Below are 14,325 nucleotides of genomic sequence, written 5' to 3'. Positions count from 1 at the left end.
TGAGCTGAGCAAGTATTCTGCAAAGCATGAGAAACTCAAATATTAGTTTAGTCAATTCGATTTGTAAAAGCCTTGTTGAGTAGCAGTAGTTTACGCAATCTATACCCAGTACTATCTCCTCGATTAACATCCTATGTAATTTTCTACGTGATTTTACTGAGGTGTTTATAAGATGACGTGGTTTGGCTCTTGGATAAATGCATTACGGAAATTTCTATATGCATGTCGGTATTCCCACACCGAGTATTCATGTCTCTTTCTCCACTTGTAAAAATGTTATAATTTTCCGTCAGGCTGAATACAACTAATGCATTTCTCAGTTCATCTAAACTACAAACCTAGAGAAATGCATTCAAAAGTTCATCCGCCCAGTAACCTTATATTTTTCCTGCGTTGCTCTCTTAAGTTGGAGTATAAATCTCATAGATATGTATCGTAATAGATATTAAAATGGAGAGGAATAATCGTACTAAAGATACTCTGAGATATAGATAGAGAGTTCTGCTCAAAGACATTCTGATATTCCACATAGTAACCCACAATGATTCAAATAACATTGCGTACACCGCTAGTTGAGCTATAATGGTTAAATCGCATCGACAGATGCTAGTAGTTTACCCCGCAAATGAGGCCTGTCGCGTCCGAAGTAACTCTTGTCAGAATAAAGAGTGCGGAGTACAGTTTCTTCAATTGTTGTCCACCAATTAATATGAGGCACTAGAAAGATCTATAATCGGGCAATTGGGTTGGATGTGATTTAGCAATCAGAGCCAATTTCTTTAAATATACGCGTCCTGGCAGTTGGCTGCTTCCAAAAAGATAGTATTCGATTTCTACCCGCTCATAATCGTTGTAATTATTTCACAGTGGCCCCAAAGCTTTTGCAATGCGCAACACTTGGTGGAATCTAGCCACCCAGATAAGCCTGGCTGTGCTATTTTTCAGCTCTATTGTCTTAGCCTCCCCAGCTGCATATGTTGACTGTCAAATACCAACTTCAAATCCGCTAACTAGCTGTCCTAATGGAACTATTTTGGTATCGGCATCAGGTAGTCATGATGTGCAATTTACCACTATCCAGTCTGCAATTGAATCTTTGCCTCACGACATGTCGCATCAAGTTATCTTGATTCTTCCTGGAAATTACACGGAGCAGCTGAATATCACCCGCCCTGGGCCAGTCACTTTGCTTGGTCAAACGCGTCATCCAACATCACAGAGCCAAAACCAAGTGCAAGTCTATTGGGCCGCAGCCAATGTCAATGGCAGATACACAGACAATGCATTTACAGCTGTTTTAACAGTTGCACCCACCCTTGAGTCCAGTCTAACAGGCTCCGGCCCTACCGGTTATCCAGTACCTTCCAATACTCCATTCGGCTGTGTAAAATTCAGCGCTTACAATATCGACTTTCGTAACGTATATGCTGAATACGCAGCTGCTCAATCTCTAGCTGTGAGCATAAGTTATGCCAATGCTGGATTCTATTGGTGCGGTATCTACAGCTATCAAGACACGGTAAGATTGTTAATTTGATGGCTATCAATAACTCAGGCTGACTAGCCAATACAAAACCAGGTTTACGTCGGCAAGCTTGGAAATGCTTATTTCTACCGCAATGAGATTGCAGGACAAGTAGATTTTCTTTATGGTATGACACATCAGCATTATGAGTTTGCGATATCAGAATTTGACACAACCATGACAGGTTTTGGAACAGGGTGGGTGCAGCATTCCAACCTTACTCTTAGATCCTGCGGCGGTGGCATTACTGCCTGGAAGGGAACAAACACGACTTTCCCAAACAAATACGGAATCTATATCTCCGATTCATTCGTAAATGCAGCGAATTCCTCAATAGCACTATCAATGGTCGGAAAGTGTTACCTCGGCCGACCTTGGAATGATCTTCACCGGAGTGTATTTTTAAATACCAGACTGGATGCAAGCATCATTCCGCCCGGCTACAAAACATGGTCTGGAGGAGCGCCATTCACCACTGGATCAAACTACGACAATGGGACTTTAATGGCTGAGTATAAAGACTATGGGCCAGGTTTCAATGAAAGTGGACGTCTGGCCGGTAACATTACAAAACTCTTGAGCACTCATCAGGCTAGACAATATCGGACACCCAAAGATGTTTTTATGACACCCACAGGTTCACAGCCTAACGTTGATTGGATTGATACTGGCTGCTATACCTGGTAATAATGTAGTAGAGGAAAGAGCTAGAAGCGAAAATACAATTTGTCGAAATAAAATCCTCTTCTCTAAACATTCTGAGTTGAAGAAGAACTTAGTTGGCTAGCTAGTAGGTCGCTTTTTTTTTTTTTTTTTTTGAGTTATATAGGCAGAATTTTATATACCTTAAAACAAGGGGCACCATGAAATCGTCTTCGGACATTCCGGTTGTTGGATGACTCTACTAGTACCAGGTTCAAGGCGAAATTTCAAGCAATTAATCAATAGAGGTGGGTTATTTACTTCTTACAGTATATACAAATGATAATTGAGAGATTATATCTGGCCTTCATGTAAAGTTTTACATTGCTAAAGACTTGATATAATACAGCAGTAATAGTCCCTTGGTACTATCACGGAAGCCCTCGTACACTAAGATACGTTACACTACTATGCTTTTACATAAACAAAGTGGAAATCCAACCCTTGCAATAATTTTTAAAGCAAAAAATAACATCAGAGAAATTTGCTTCTGACAAGCTTAGGGTTTACTCCTTGTTTCCAATTGTCCCAGAAAAGTCAAAAGCCGCGGTTGTGGTTTTCGCCCAGGTTTACAGTAATATTAACAGGAGTTTGATAGCAAGGATCTTGTCTATCTATTCTCCTGAAACTAAATGCTAAGCTAGCTCATTTAGTTATCAAGGCCGAGTTGCAAAATGCCCTCTTAAACGTTTACCCGTAATATGGTGACTTTGGCTGTACAATTTGACACTATCCTGCATTTAGTGTTGTTACCGTGTTAGCTTGTTTAATCGATTCAGGCCTTTTGTTACTGTGTGGAGAAAATGAAACTAATACGAGCAGAATCGAAGTCAGGTACGATGACGGGGCGGCAAAGAGCGGTAGGGCGGACTTTGCTGCTTGAGGCCTGACGCAGGAGTGAAAATATTATGGACCAGATCTCCTTTAGCAATAAGTACTGCGCGGGGTATTATTTACCTTGGTCCTGTATTTTACGACATCTGTCAATGCCCTTGTAATAAAAATAAATTGTCCCCCTATTGATGGAAATGAACCAGGCTGTGGGCTAGAAGAATATGTGCGACAGCCATTTGGGTATACATTGTAATTTAAACATTTGGTATATAATGCTCACAAAGTCTAGCCAGTTGTAACAAAGCAAGACAAGTTTGCCTCTAAACCAAACCGGTCCCTCATATATATATTTGTTTTGTTTCATTCGTGTTTTCCTGAATCAGAGACCTACGAAGTTATTTCTCTTACAAAGCAAATATGAAGTTTACGCATCTAGTGTCAGCCTTGTTTACTGCCAATACAGCAGTTGCTTTATCAATTGTCGATAAACGGGCTACAACCTGGTGCGATGCCTTTGGTAGTACCCAGGCAGGCCCATATACTGTCTATCATAATAATTGGGGTGCCAATACTGCTACATCGGGATCTCAGTGTACTACGTTTTCCGCTCTCAATGGCAATTCTGTACAGTGGTCGACGGATTGGAGCTGGGCAGGGGGCGCCGGACATGTAAAGTCTTATTCCAACGTGGCCCTGGAAAAGGTTAACAGGAAGCTATCTGACATTCAACACATCCCTACAACATGGACTTGGAGGTACGTTGGCCTAATATATCTCAGTTGGTTAATGCTAAAAGTCACTATCAGTTATACTGGATCAAATATGGTAGCAGATGTATCTTTTGATCTGTGGCTCGCCCCAACCGCATCATCGAAGAACGAGTACGAAATTATGATCTGGCTTGGTTCATATGGTGGAGCAGGCCCAATCTCGTCCACTGGAAGTACTCCAATTGCTACACCCACTATTCTTGGTACAAAGTGGAAACTCTTCAAAGGCCCTAATGGCGATACAACAGTCTTTTCTTTTGTTGCGCCAAGTAACATTAAGAACTGGAACGGCGATCTAAAGGCATTTTTCAATTATTTGACTTCAAACGAAGGCGTTAGTGCCGGTATGGTTGTCACAAGTCTTCAAGCCGGAACCGAGCCTTTCTCTGGTATGTTCAAGTCCTATAGCTTTCAAATACAAGTTAGCTAACGTTTTCAGGCACCAATGCCCACTTTAAAACAACTGCATATACTATTTCTGTTCAATGAATAGTTTAAGGTTATCTAAACTATCCACCCTTAATTTTGTACATACATATCTATTAATAGAATTGAGACAAATATTGTGCTTATACAATGAAATTAAGAAAGTATATACCATACATAAACTATTCTGATAGCAAATAGACAGGAATACCCAAGTCGACATGAGATATAATCCAGAGAATAGTTAGGTCGTGGACAATTTATTATTGAGTCTGAAATGTGATTTCTTATCCCAAAGTAACTTCTATGGAGACACTGCCACGTAGGTGCTTATCCTAAGCGGCTGCCCATTATAAATGATTTCCCATTTTCTTTGATACGAAAAGGATGGGGCATCATGCTAGGGGGAGGGAAGATGGAAGGGGGAAGAGGGTGTGGTTCACTTATTGGAAGTGGAATTCTCGTCCGTTCTACATTAGATGCTTAAGTTTCCAGAATTTTGGCTATACGAATGAAACGAAACGGTAAGAATAGTCTCGAACTTTGAATTAGGGGGCATAAAGGTAGCCATCCACTGGCTACCTCTTAAGTGGGCGGTGTTTGAAATAGGTACTTTGTTGGAAGCGCTCGAAAAGACTCCCCAATGCAGACAAGTTCCGACATGAGTCTTGTGTTCTGTTTTATGGACCAATCATGATTTCTAGAGGCAGCTTCCCTCTTTTTTTTGTTGCTATGTTCGCACACACCTCTTTTTCAGTCCAATGTCCTAAAACTAAGAAGTAAGCAATAGGGATTGCATCGTCTAAGACATATATACTAAATAGGTTTATTTTTAGCAAAAATATGCATAGGAACGATCCTTTCGTATTTCATAGATACTCCGCTGTCAAAAGTGTGGCTAGACACGCTTGGCACCCTATATATTATACCTTGAAAAAGACTAGTCCGGGGCTGTACAGGCCATAAAAACAACTCTATTCGCTAGATAGCCAGTCTTTTAATGCCCCCACTACGAATGGGCTCTCAAGCCGAGGAGAGGACTTCCAGAACACGAGCAAACTGAGGGACATGGACCCTTGAATACGAATCACACACGCATAGGATCAAGAGCCGACGGCATGAGCGAAGATAGTAGACTACCGCAGCTTCTACTAACTGTATTGTTCGTTATGCCGACGCCAGTGAGTGCCGCTGCAAGATGCTCAATGAGTATCTAATTTTCGCTATACGAAAGGGAGAGGCGTCTCGAGAGAAGCTCCTTTCAGAGCAAGGTATCTCATAAGACAAGATCTATAAAGAGGAGGTTGTTCTTAACATATATGGATTTTTCTTTCCTCGCCATCGCTCGCTCTCTCGTCTTCTTTTAGCTCTTAACTTGGGCAGTTCTTCACTATAAACCAGTATTCACTGTTTAATCAACGCTCACTTCTCATCACAATGGTTTCTCGCTCAATCATTACCGCCATCTCCCTCGCCGTGGCAGCAGCCGCAAGCACCCTCCCTCGTGCCAGTAGCTCCTGCACCAACCCAGAGGTCCGCAAGGAGTGGCGCGAGCTTACCAACAGCGAAAAGGCCGAGTACCTCCGCGCTGCTGTATGCCTGCGCGGGTTGCCCAAGGAGAAGTACGCCGCCATTGATGCCGTCACTACGCGCATGGACGACTTGGTGTACACGCACTTTACCCTCAACACACAAATTCATTTTGTAGCCAACTTTCTCCCATGGCATCGCTGGTATGTGCAGCTGCACGAAGACCTGCTACGCAAAGAGTGCGGCTTCACCGGTACACAGCCATACTGGGATTGGAGTATTGACGCCGACGCCAAGAACATGCCTAATTCACCTCTCTTTGACCCCGTCACAGGCTTCGGCGGTAACGGCAAAAGTACCAGCAATGATGAGCCGGGCTTCCAGCGCTGCGTGGTAGATGGTCCCTTTGCCAATACGAACCTGACACTGGGTATGGGATGGCCCAATTTGAACGACCCTGGCAACCGCCTGCACTGCTTCACGCGCGCATTCAATGGTGGTGAGGGCAATGATGAAAACGGCGACCTCATTATTGGCGACATGCAAGCATCCGCTTACAACTCCAAAGTCATGGATACCATCTATGCCTTTGAGAAATTTTCCGAGATGGCCAATATGCTTGAGGGATTGCCGCATGCACAAAGTTTGTCTTTCTAGGCTTTGCTTACCTTGTCTTACCTGGAATATACTAATACGCCTACAGTTCACAGCGTTATCTTTGGGGATATGGGCCCCGCCACCTCGCCCAACGAGCCTCTCTTTTTCATGCACCACAGCAACATTGACCGCGCTTGGGCCAAGGTACGCCTCCAGCTTTTTCTGTTTCATTGTCAAAGAATAGTTTCTAACAACCACCGTAGTGGCAGGGCCGCAACGCCACCCGTCTGGCTGACTACACAGGTTTCCAGGACCGCAACAAAGTTATTCATGCTTCAATTAACGACCCTATGCCTATCCTGGAGCTCGCTGATTCCGAACCCATTGTCAAGGACTATATGGACATCCAAGCTGGGCCTCTATGCTACACCTACTCGTCCATGTAAATCCTTGGTTGGCGATTGGCTTGAGCCCGACTTATTGAAGGCCCCAGAACGGCGCGGCGGAAAGGGTAGCTGTAAATAAACTCGAGAGCAACCATGTAGATACTATAATCCGTTGCAAGCATAGATAAAGAGGACATTGAATTAAAATATAATGAAGCCGTAATATTTATCAATTCTACTTATTTTATAAAGAGTTATCTTCTGTGAGGGTCTCATGCTAACATCAAGAGAGGTTGCAGGGGTGAAAGCAAGAGACAGTATGGGCTGTAGCACATAGAAAGGAAGATTGCTGCAAATGTGTATTCAGCAATTGAATAAATTGGAAAGGCTTTTGATTAAGATTAAGATGCTGTTAGGTTATATTGACTTCCATTGCCTAGATATGAAAGCTATCCAGACAGCAAAGAGGGGTGCATCCGCGGAGAAAATATATATCAAAACTTCTTCAAATGGTGGCTAGTAACTTTATTAGATATAGTAGGCCATGTTCAATCCAAGATACTTCATAGTTATCAACCTTGTGTTCTCACAAAAACTCACATATATTTGGGAAGATTGCCGAATTAATTTAACCTTGTTTAAGCTATGCATTGCATTGGTGCTTTGCTATTTCGTACTGAGAACCTCTGTGCATAACGCGTTATAACCAACTTAAGTCGACGCCATTATTGTATAAAGGATAGATCAGTATAATATTTCTTAAGAAAAATTGGCGCGCTTACTTTTGGCTCTGTAAAGGGGGTGTTTTTAATTGGGTATTTACACTATAGGGTTTAGGCCACATGGTAAGTCTCTCGGCAACTTCGGTAACCGATAAAGTTTCATCGCAGCGGGTTTGGCGCAACCAGGGGTCTCCTGGGATCCATCTTTGGCTGCGGATGCCTTTACATTAAAGGCCCTAGAAAGCAAAATTGGGACTCGGCAAGGTTCCGAGCTTGGGGGGGCTAGCTATCTCCTACGCTATTACTCCATAGACAGCGGATGTAATTGAGGACAGTGCTGCTACAACAATGCGTACTCTAGACCAAGGCTATATTATTCAGCTTTGCTTTAGGGAAATTGATGGAATAATTAGCTTAACCCACCTAAGTTATGCCCTATATCTTAGCTCTCTAAGAATTATGTTCAACCGAAGCTCGGTTAGTGATTTAACATAAGCGCCAAGGAAAATCCAGGGCCCTTGTCGAGGAGGGCTGCGAGGCAAACTTCAAACAATAGAATGGGGTTCGTCGGAGCATTAACAATCTAGGGTTAGTGAGTCTGTGTTTGGCAGCCATGCTTTCAAGGAGTTTAATCAACGGAAATACGAGTTAACATCAGATGCGGCGGCAAAGGAGATTACCGCTAAGTCTATCACAAATATATAAATAATTTCGAGGGGCGACACTGTTTACTGTTGTTGTTCTCTAACCCCAGGTCTGGTACCGACTCTATCTTCCTACGTCTTCAATTCTTTCAACACGGCTGGTCCATTTATTTCATTCCTTTAATCTCTACACACATTCATTCAAAACAAGTTATCTTAACGTCTATCAAGATGAAGTTCTTGACTCTTCTTACTATTGCCGCGGCCACCTGCGCCACTGCCCAGAATTCTCGTCGCTCCATCCCCAGGCGTCGTCGCGGCCGCCAGATCGGTGCCCCTGCTCCTAATATTGTTCCTATCTCTGAAGTCCCCGCTGTCGAAGTTCGTGCGACAGAGACCGGTCGCAATAATAGGAAAGGCAAGAACAATGGCTGTAACGGAGAGGTTGATGACCAGCCTGGCAACAATGCCAATGCAAGCAACAACGCTGCCAGCAATGCCAATGCTGGTAACAACGCTGCCAACAATGCCAATACTAGCAACAACGCTGCCAGCAATGCCAATGCCAGTAGCTTCACTGGCCAGACGTTGATATTGTTTGAAGTTGGAGGCGTGCCTGGAAACGAGTGTCTCACCTTCAGGAATAACGGTCAGCAGATAATCCATTCTCTAATATAACCCGACTAATTGTTTTTTTTTAGGCGAGATCGTTAATGCTGCTTGCGTTAACGAGGCAGCTGACCGACAACTTACTCCTTCCACACTAAACGGCGAGGACGTAATGATTGTTCAGAGATCATTCAGCAACGGATTCAGACCTGACTTGGTGGGCAAGCAAGTGTGCGTGGGATTCAACGGTACCGATTTCAAAGCAGAGGACTGCCAATCCAAGGATGTTGAATTTGTTAGATTCACTGGCACGAACATGGTTGCTTCTGGTGGCGCGTGTCTTAATGGTCATGACAACCTTGCCCAGATAACCGTAAATGTTAATGGCCAGGGATGTGCTGTGCTTAACCCTACTGTTGTAACTCCCACGCCCCCGTAAGATATTTATATATATATAATTGGTGTGGAAGTGAAGGTCAAAATAATGTGCAAAGAGATTAACTGTTTTTTAAATTGAATACCTGGTGTGGGCAACTTTTTTGTTAATTTTATTGCATAGAAGTTATAGAAATTCATGCCCTTTATTTTTATCCGAAATTCTTTGCCCCTCAAGCCTCTTTAAGAAGACCAAGCATCGGTTACCATATTTATTTTCCGCTGGAGTATAATTGCGATCGCTGAACCACCGCAAAACGAAGTACATACAACAGTAGACTAAACACAGGACCCTTGCAGCCCGTCCTCAAAACCTACCCTGAACCACCATTGGCTCTTTTAAATAATCAGCAGCCCAAAATTAGCTAAGGATATAAGAATCTTATAAGTTAGTCCACTAAGATTATTAGAGGCTGGGATACATTAGTAGCTAAAGGGTAGGAGTAAATCCTCTCAGATCGGTAGCGTAGCGTTATACGAACAATAAACATACTAGGTATTCCTTTCCAAAGGCTACTATCTAGTGGGATCATACAGTACATATGCTTAATTGCACTAGTGTAAAAAGCTGACAACTGATGTCTTTAAAAGCCAAACCTCCTATGCGATTCGCCATTCAAATAGTCCTTATACCTGATATATCCGATCTCTAACAATAATATCTTCGTTAATCTCCTAGCCCTCGTTATATTCGGCCGACGAAAGTTGGTGGTACGTTCCGGCGCTAAGATCGGAGAGTGCCACGTTTGCCACCCTCATGTGATGCTACCCACCCTTGATTGGCATATGACTCCACAGCAGTACTACCGTTGATCTCCGAATGCGGGGTAAATTAGGGGCGAACTACAAGTTTGCAGTACTGTACCTTGTAGAAGTGTTGTCGCAGGGTGGCGGACTCGTGGCAGACTTATAAAATCAGCGCGTACTCACACTAGCTTTACCTGGCTGTCTGTATGTAGCTGTTTCCAAAGGCAGTGGAAGATCGCTGGATCTACGGGGCCCCCTGCGCTGCTTTACGGAGGACGTATAAAATATACCACCGCACATCACATGCAAATTATGGTGGTAGATCGAAGGTGTTTTCTTTCCACCGAATGGGCATGTCGTTTTGAAAAGGGTTATGTTGTTGTTGAGTCTGGTGTTAGAAATCACATTTTATCATGCTTGCAATGGAGACTGTTGACAGTTAATGCATGGTAAACAAACTTAACCATGCGTTCTCATAAACCGAAATGTTTTGATTACACCGGAAATTTGCGGGAGACTCTTCGACCTAATGTTTGAGGAGCAAATTTGACTGAGAGTTGTTGTTAATAGAGCTGGAGAAACTTGCGCGGATGACTTCAACCTCGTGATTGCATTGTGAACAGTAAGTATCACATCAACAATGTGCTTTGGTGATGCTTTTAATTGGGAGACTGTAGGCTCTCCATCTGAGTGGTACTGACAGCAGAGTCACGTGTAGCATGTTATCCCGCTTGCAATTCTGCCTTGGTCAATACAGCTGCAGCAATAATGGATTGATATAAGCTCCTCAAATTCGACTGGATTTGGCTGATCCGGAGCTTTACAAAATGTGTATTGGGTTAAATTTATGCAGTCAAATATAGAAAGCAGCCACAGTGTCTATCTTGAACCTTAGGAATAGTATCTAGGTAGTAATAGCAGCACAGAAGCAGCAGCAGAAATACGGACTGAAATAAACTGCAAATGCATGCTGCTGCTTTACCGGTACCGAGATAACTTTGTGCCACTGACGCCAAGTTGAACATAGCTTTGATCGAGATCTTAAAAGTCTACCAACAAGAAATATTCATAGATCGATAGAGTTCGCTGTCTTCCGTAATTCGGCTATTTTGAAGCACAACCCAAGTTTTACAATACCCTCACCCGGATCAAGCCTTGTCAAACCGTAATCTGCAATGCAGCGCGGAGTACATAATGGTTTGTCGTATGCATTACCCCAGAATCGCTGCGCGCTAGTTTGCACTAGGCACACCTAGTATGAAAACCGCAGCAAGCTTGGGCGATTCATTACCCGTCTCGCGTTCAGGGACCAACATCGATTCCATGCTATTCGCCTTTGACTAGAGGCTTCCTCGGAACTTATCCTCAGCGTCATTTTCTCATCTTCGCGGGAGCCAGCACTAAACCTCTAACCCATTTGCCAACACAACCACCGCATATTCTACCCGACATGAGATGAAATTTTTCGCCAGCAGCCATGCCCCCCTCAAATAGCCCGCGCATCTCGTCTCCCTCGCTCCAATGCCCTCACTGCACCAAAGCCTTCTCCCGCCCCAGCCATCTTGATCGCCATCGACTCACCCATTTGCCACGCAATCTCAAGACCGTCCTACCGTGTCCCCGCTGCGATAAGTCGTTTTCAAGGCGCGATGTCCTGATTCGTCACCTGCGCGCCTGCCATCTAATTGAGCAGCCAACCGCCAAACGCTCCATGAGAAAATCTTGCCAACGTTGTATCGTCAAAAAGAGGAAATGTGAGCGAGCGCGGCCGTGTGAGGGCTGTGTAAAATCCCATGTTTCGTGCGAGTATACATCGCCGGAGCCTGGAGACTCAATTCTTGATAACCTTGACATGCCGCGAGACTTCGCGGATTGCTCACGTCCCCCTCCCCCGGAACAAGAACGACAGCAAGTGAACGATTTTATATATGGTGATGTTTCATCTGGAATGGGCTCGGTAGAGGCTGCGGATGACAGATCTTTGACACAGATTCTGCAAACTCCCCCAGCGTCAAATTCTGGAGATGAGCCCGCTCTCTCATCATGCCACCCTGGGTCTCAAGATCGATCATTTCATTCGCTTCTTGCAGAATTTTCTCCTACATCGTCGTCTGGCCCAGGAATATTTGGCGTCTCTCAGCCCATTACCGACGAAGCGTTTACGGATGCCAATGGCTACATTTCTATTGACGGCGAAGCATTATCTCTAAATTTCCCTGTTTCAAGTCCACCCAACTTTCGCACAAGCGGCCTCGACTGGCTCAATTTCGATATGCCTAATTTTAATATCGATTCCGAACCATGGGCGGGTGCTGGCATTTCAGGCGCCCCTAATCTCCAGTCAACTCACGCTTTGAACCAAGACGATACTGGCGCTACGGATAGAACTATTCCACCTTTCCTTTCACAGCAGTCCACCAACCCAACAGTCATGGGTCAATCAAGAACCGTGGTTAACAGCCCAACCCTACATCCGCTAGACTCTAACTGCTCAGAACAGCCATGGCCATTCGACCAAGCTCGAGACTCCGTTCCTCATCGATACTCTCTCCCGCCTCTTCGAGACATTCTCAAAGGCACCTCAATCAGCCAAAATAAGCGTCTTGGTAGTCTAATTCCATTTCTCTCTGACAGCTATCTCCCAAATCTGGCGTCAGTGAAAGATACCAATGCCCTTCAGTCATTTAGTGAACTGCAGAGATTGCTTGACCTCTATTTCACCAGATTCCACGATATTCAGCCCATTATTCATCGGCCAAGCTGGAACATGTTTTCTTGTCAAACGGTCCTCCTTACCTCCATGGCATGCGTGGGGGCGCTATTGTCTGACGATGAACGGGACGCAGAGCTCTCTTGGATGCTCAGTGAGATATGCTTGCCGATGGTCACTTGGTCGGTAGGTCAGCGCCGTATCGGAGGGACTTAATATTAGAGCTATATCACGTACTGATAATTATCAACATAGGGTGCTGCGGACGGCGGCAATTACCGAAATATATCTTATCTGAATGTGCTGTGCTTGCATCAGATCTATTCTCTCGGGTCGGGCAATAGACAGCTATATCAAAATGCTGATCGTTCACGAGGTGTCCTAGTTGGAAGCTTGCGAGGCATGGGTCTTCTAGGCTCTTCCTCTTGGGGTATCATCGACGATAACCAAGACAACTTCGAATTTATAGGCGTCGAAAACGACTCAGAGCGTCTGAATCGCCAATGGCTCTCATGGGTTAGCGAAGAGCACGAATGCAGGTCGGCTTGGGCTGCATTTGAGTACGATTGCAGCCTTTGCACTCTTACTAGCCGACGAGGAGCCATAGATCTCAGCGAACTGCCTCGACAGCTACCTTGCAATGAATCTCTATGGAACGCTACCTCTGCGCAGGCTTGGTTGGCGCTCCGGTCCCGTGCGAATATCGCCCCAAACCTGTCAGCTACGTTGAAAGATATACTCTCTGGGAAGGAGATACGTGGTACTATAGGGACATGGGCTCGAAGGCTTTGCTCGCAAGTAATTGGACGACTCTTATGGGATCTAAAGCAGCTAGAAGTGGTAGCGATGCCCGAGCACTTTGGCCTTTCATCTCTACTTGGTGCACATCAACAATCGAAAAAGTCCCTGTTGCGCTCTCTTGACCACTTACTCAACTCTATGGCTTCTCCTTCCAACACTCCTGAGTTAATTAGTTACAAGTAAGCAGATATTTTGACAATTTGGTCGGCAAAGCTAATTCACAGTAGTATATCTGGCCTCCTCTGTAATTACTCACATCTCTACGCTGCTGAGGACATAATGGACGCAATCGTCTATATTGTTCGCCATCACATATCTCAGAATGCTTCGAAGAATATGCACAGCGTAGAAGTTGCAAAAATGAAATTGAAGTCTGCGTTCGCAAAAGAGGCTTACAAGGGCCGAAGACTTCTTTGGCACGCTGCGCAAGTTGTTGGCATCGCCAACGAGTACCTAGTTTCGGCGCCATGTGAGATCATGCGCGTCTTCATGGCTTACATCTTTATACTGGCCTACTCCACATATGGGCCGCGTATTACCAGTGCTACTGGTGACAAAGTACCATTTCGGTTAGACCTTCCTTGCCATGAGGATGCAGCTCGAAGGCGCTCTGTTGTGGATTGGATTAGTGCCGGAGGGCCAGCTGGTTTGGGGTCCATTGAGAATGTATGTGACGATGGCTGTGTTTCTGTATTGAGTCGTGATGCGCAAGTTATAATGCAGCGATTGGGATGTTGGGGGTTGGCTGAGAAATTTAGCAAAATATTGCGTATTTTTGAGAGCAAAGGGCTTTAACCAGAATGTTTACTATACGAATTTATATAGCTCTCTCTAGCAACAACTATGGACTTCCTCTAAGTTGTCTAGCAGCTAATCATTCCTCTTGT

General features: G+C 44.5%; 5 protein-coding genes across 5 annotated transcripts; all 5 read left to right on the top strand.

Moving 5' to 3' along the window:
- Nucleotides 1-886: 886 nt before the first annotated feature.
- Nucleotides 887-2,212, top strand: GGI43DRAFT_423527 (pectin lyase fold/virulence factor; the record flags this gene model as incomplete). Its single annotated transcript, XM_083208254.1, has 3 exons — nt 887-1,519; nt 1,580-1,652; nt 1,710-2,212. The coding sequence occupies 3 exons, from the start codon at nt 887-889 to the stop codon at nt 2,210-2,212; spliced, it is 1,209 nt and encodes a 402-aa protein (XP_083059421.1).
- A 1,266-nt stretch (nt 2,213-3,478) lies between these two features.
- Nucleotides 3,479-4,320, top strand: GGI43DRAFT_384766 (glycoside hydrolase family 12 protein; the record flags this gene model as incomplete). The annotated part of the gene is made up of 3 exons (XM_083203562.1): nt 3,479-3,816; nt 3,868-4,220; nt 4,271-4,320. 3 exons carry the CDS (start codon nt 3,479-3,481, stop codon nt 4,318-4,320), a joined length of 741 nt encoding a protein of 246 aa, XP_083059420.1.
- Nucleotides 4,321-5,293: 973 nt separating this feature from the next.
- Nucleotides 5,294-6,993, top strand: GGI43DRAFT_407764 (tyrosinase family protein). The gene is made up of 3 exons (XM_083206274.1): nt 5,294-6,430; nt 6,491-6,588; nt 6,648-6,993. The coding sequence occupies exons 1-3, from the start codon at nt 5,695-5,697 to the stop codon at nt 6,828-6,830; spliced, it is 1,017 nt and encodes a 338-aa protein (XP_083059419.1). The 5' UTR covers nt 5,294-5,694; the 3' UTR covers nt 6,831-6,993.
- Nucleotides 6,994-8,367: 1,374 nt separating this feature from the next.
- Nucleotides 8,368-9,184, top strand: GGI43DRAFT_384764 (uncharacterized protein; the record flags this gene model as incomplete). Its single annotated transcript, XM_083203561.1, has 2 exons — nt 8,368-8,785; nt 8,838-9,184. The coding sequence occupies 2 exons, from the start codon at nt 8,368-8,370 to the stop codon at nt 9,182-9,184; spliced, it is 765 nt and encodes a 254-aa protein (XP_083059418.1).
- Nucleotides 9,185-11,236: 2,052 nt separating this feature from the next.
- Nucleotides 11,237-14,316, top strand: GGI43DRAFT_77935 (Zn(II)2Cys6 transcription factor). The gene is made up of 3 exons (XM_083210297.1): nt 11,237-12,823; nt 12,893-13,617; nt 13,666-14,316. The coding sequence occupies exons 1-3, from the start codon at nt 11,405-11,407 to the stop codon at nt 14,231-14,233; spliced, it is 2,712 nt and encodes a 903-aa protein (XP_083059417.1). The 5' UTR covers nt 11,237-11,404; the 3' UTR covers nt 14,234-14,316.
- Nucleotides 14,317-14,325: the final 9 nt, after the last annotated feature.

The sequence above is a fragment of the Trichoderma evansii genome (assembly GCF_050947405.1).
Source record: "Trichoderma evansii strain SZMC 28006 chromosome Unknown GGI43scaffold_13, whole genome shotgun sequence".
In the NCBI taxonomy this organism is placed as follows: Eukaryota; Fungi; Ascomycota; class Sordariomycetes; order Hypocreales; family Hypocreaceae; genus Trichoderma; species Trichoderma evansii.
The sequence above is the reverse complement of the archived record's forward strand: the minus strand, read 5'-3'. Positions and strand labels throughout refer to the sequence as shown.

What these genes read in the sequence shown, in the direction of transcription:
- GGI43DRAFT_407764 (XM_083206274.1), top strand. Translation starts at nt 5,695, where the DNA reads ATGGTTTCTCGCTCAATCATTACCGCCATCTCCCTCGCCGTGGCAGCA. An exon ending in GGGATTGCCGCATGCACAAA is followed by an intron (nt 6,431 to 6,490) that starts GTTTGTCTTTCT and finishes ATACGCCTACAG; the next exon opens with TTCACAGCGTTATCTTTGGG. An exon ending in TTGACCGCGCTTGGGCCAAG is followed by an intron (nt 6,589 to 6,647) that starts GTACGCCTCCAG and finishes CAACCACCGTAG; the next exon opens with TGGCAGGGCCGCAACGCCAC.
- GGI43DRAFT_77935 (XM_083210297.1), top strand. Translation starts at nt 11,405, where the DNA reads ATGCCCCCCTCAAATAGCCCGCGCATCTCGTCTCCCTCGCTCCAATGC. An exon ending in TGCCGATGGTCACTTGGTCG is followed by an intron (nt 12,824 to 12,892) that starts GTAGGTCAGCGC and finishes TTATCAACATAG; the next exon opens with GGTGCTGCGGACGGCGGCAA. An exon ending in CCTGAGTTAATTAGTTACAA is followed by an intron (nt 13,618 to 13,665) that starts GTAAGCAGATAT and finishes AATTCACAGTAG; the next exon opens with TATATCTGGCCTCCTCTGTA.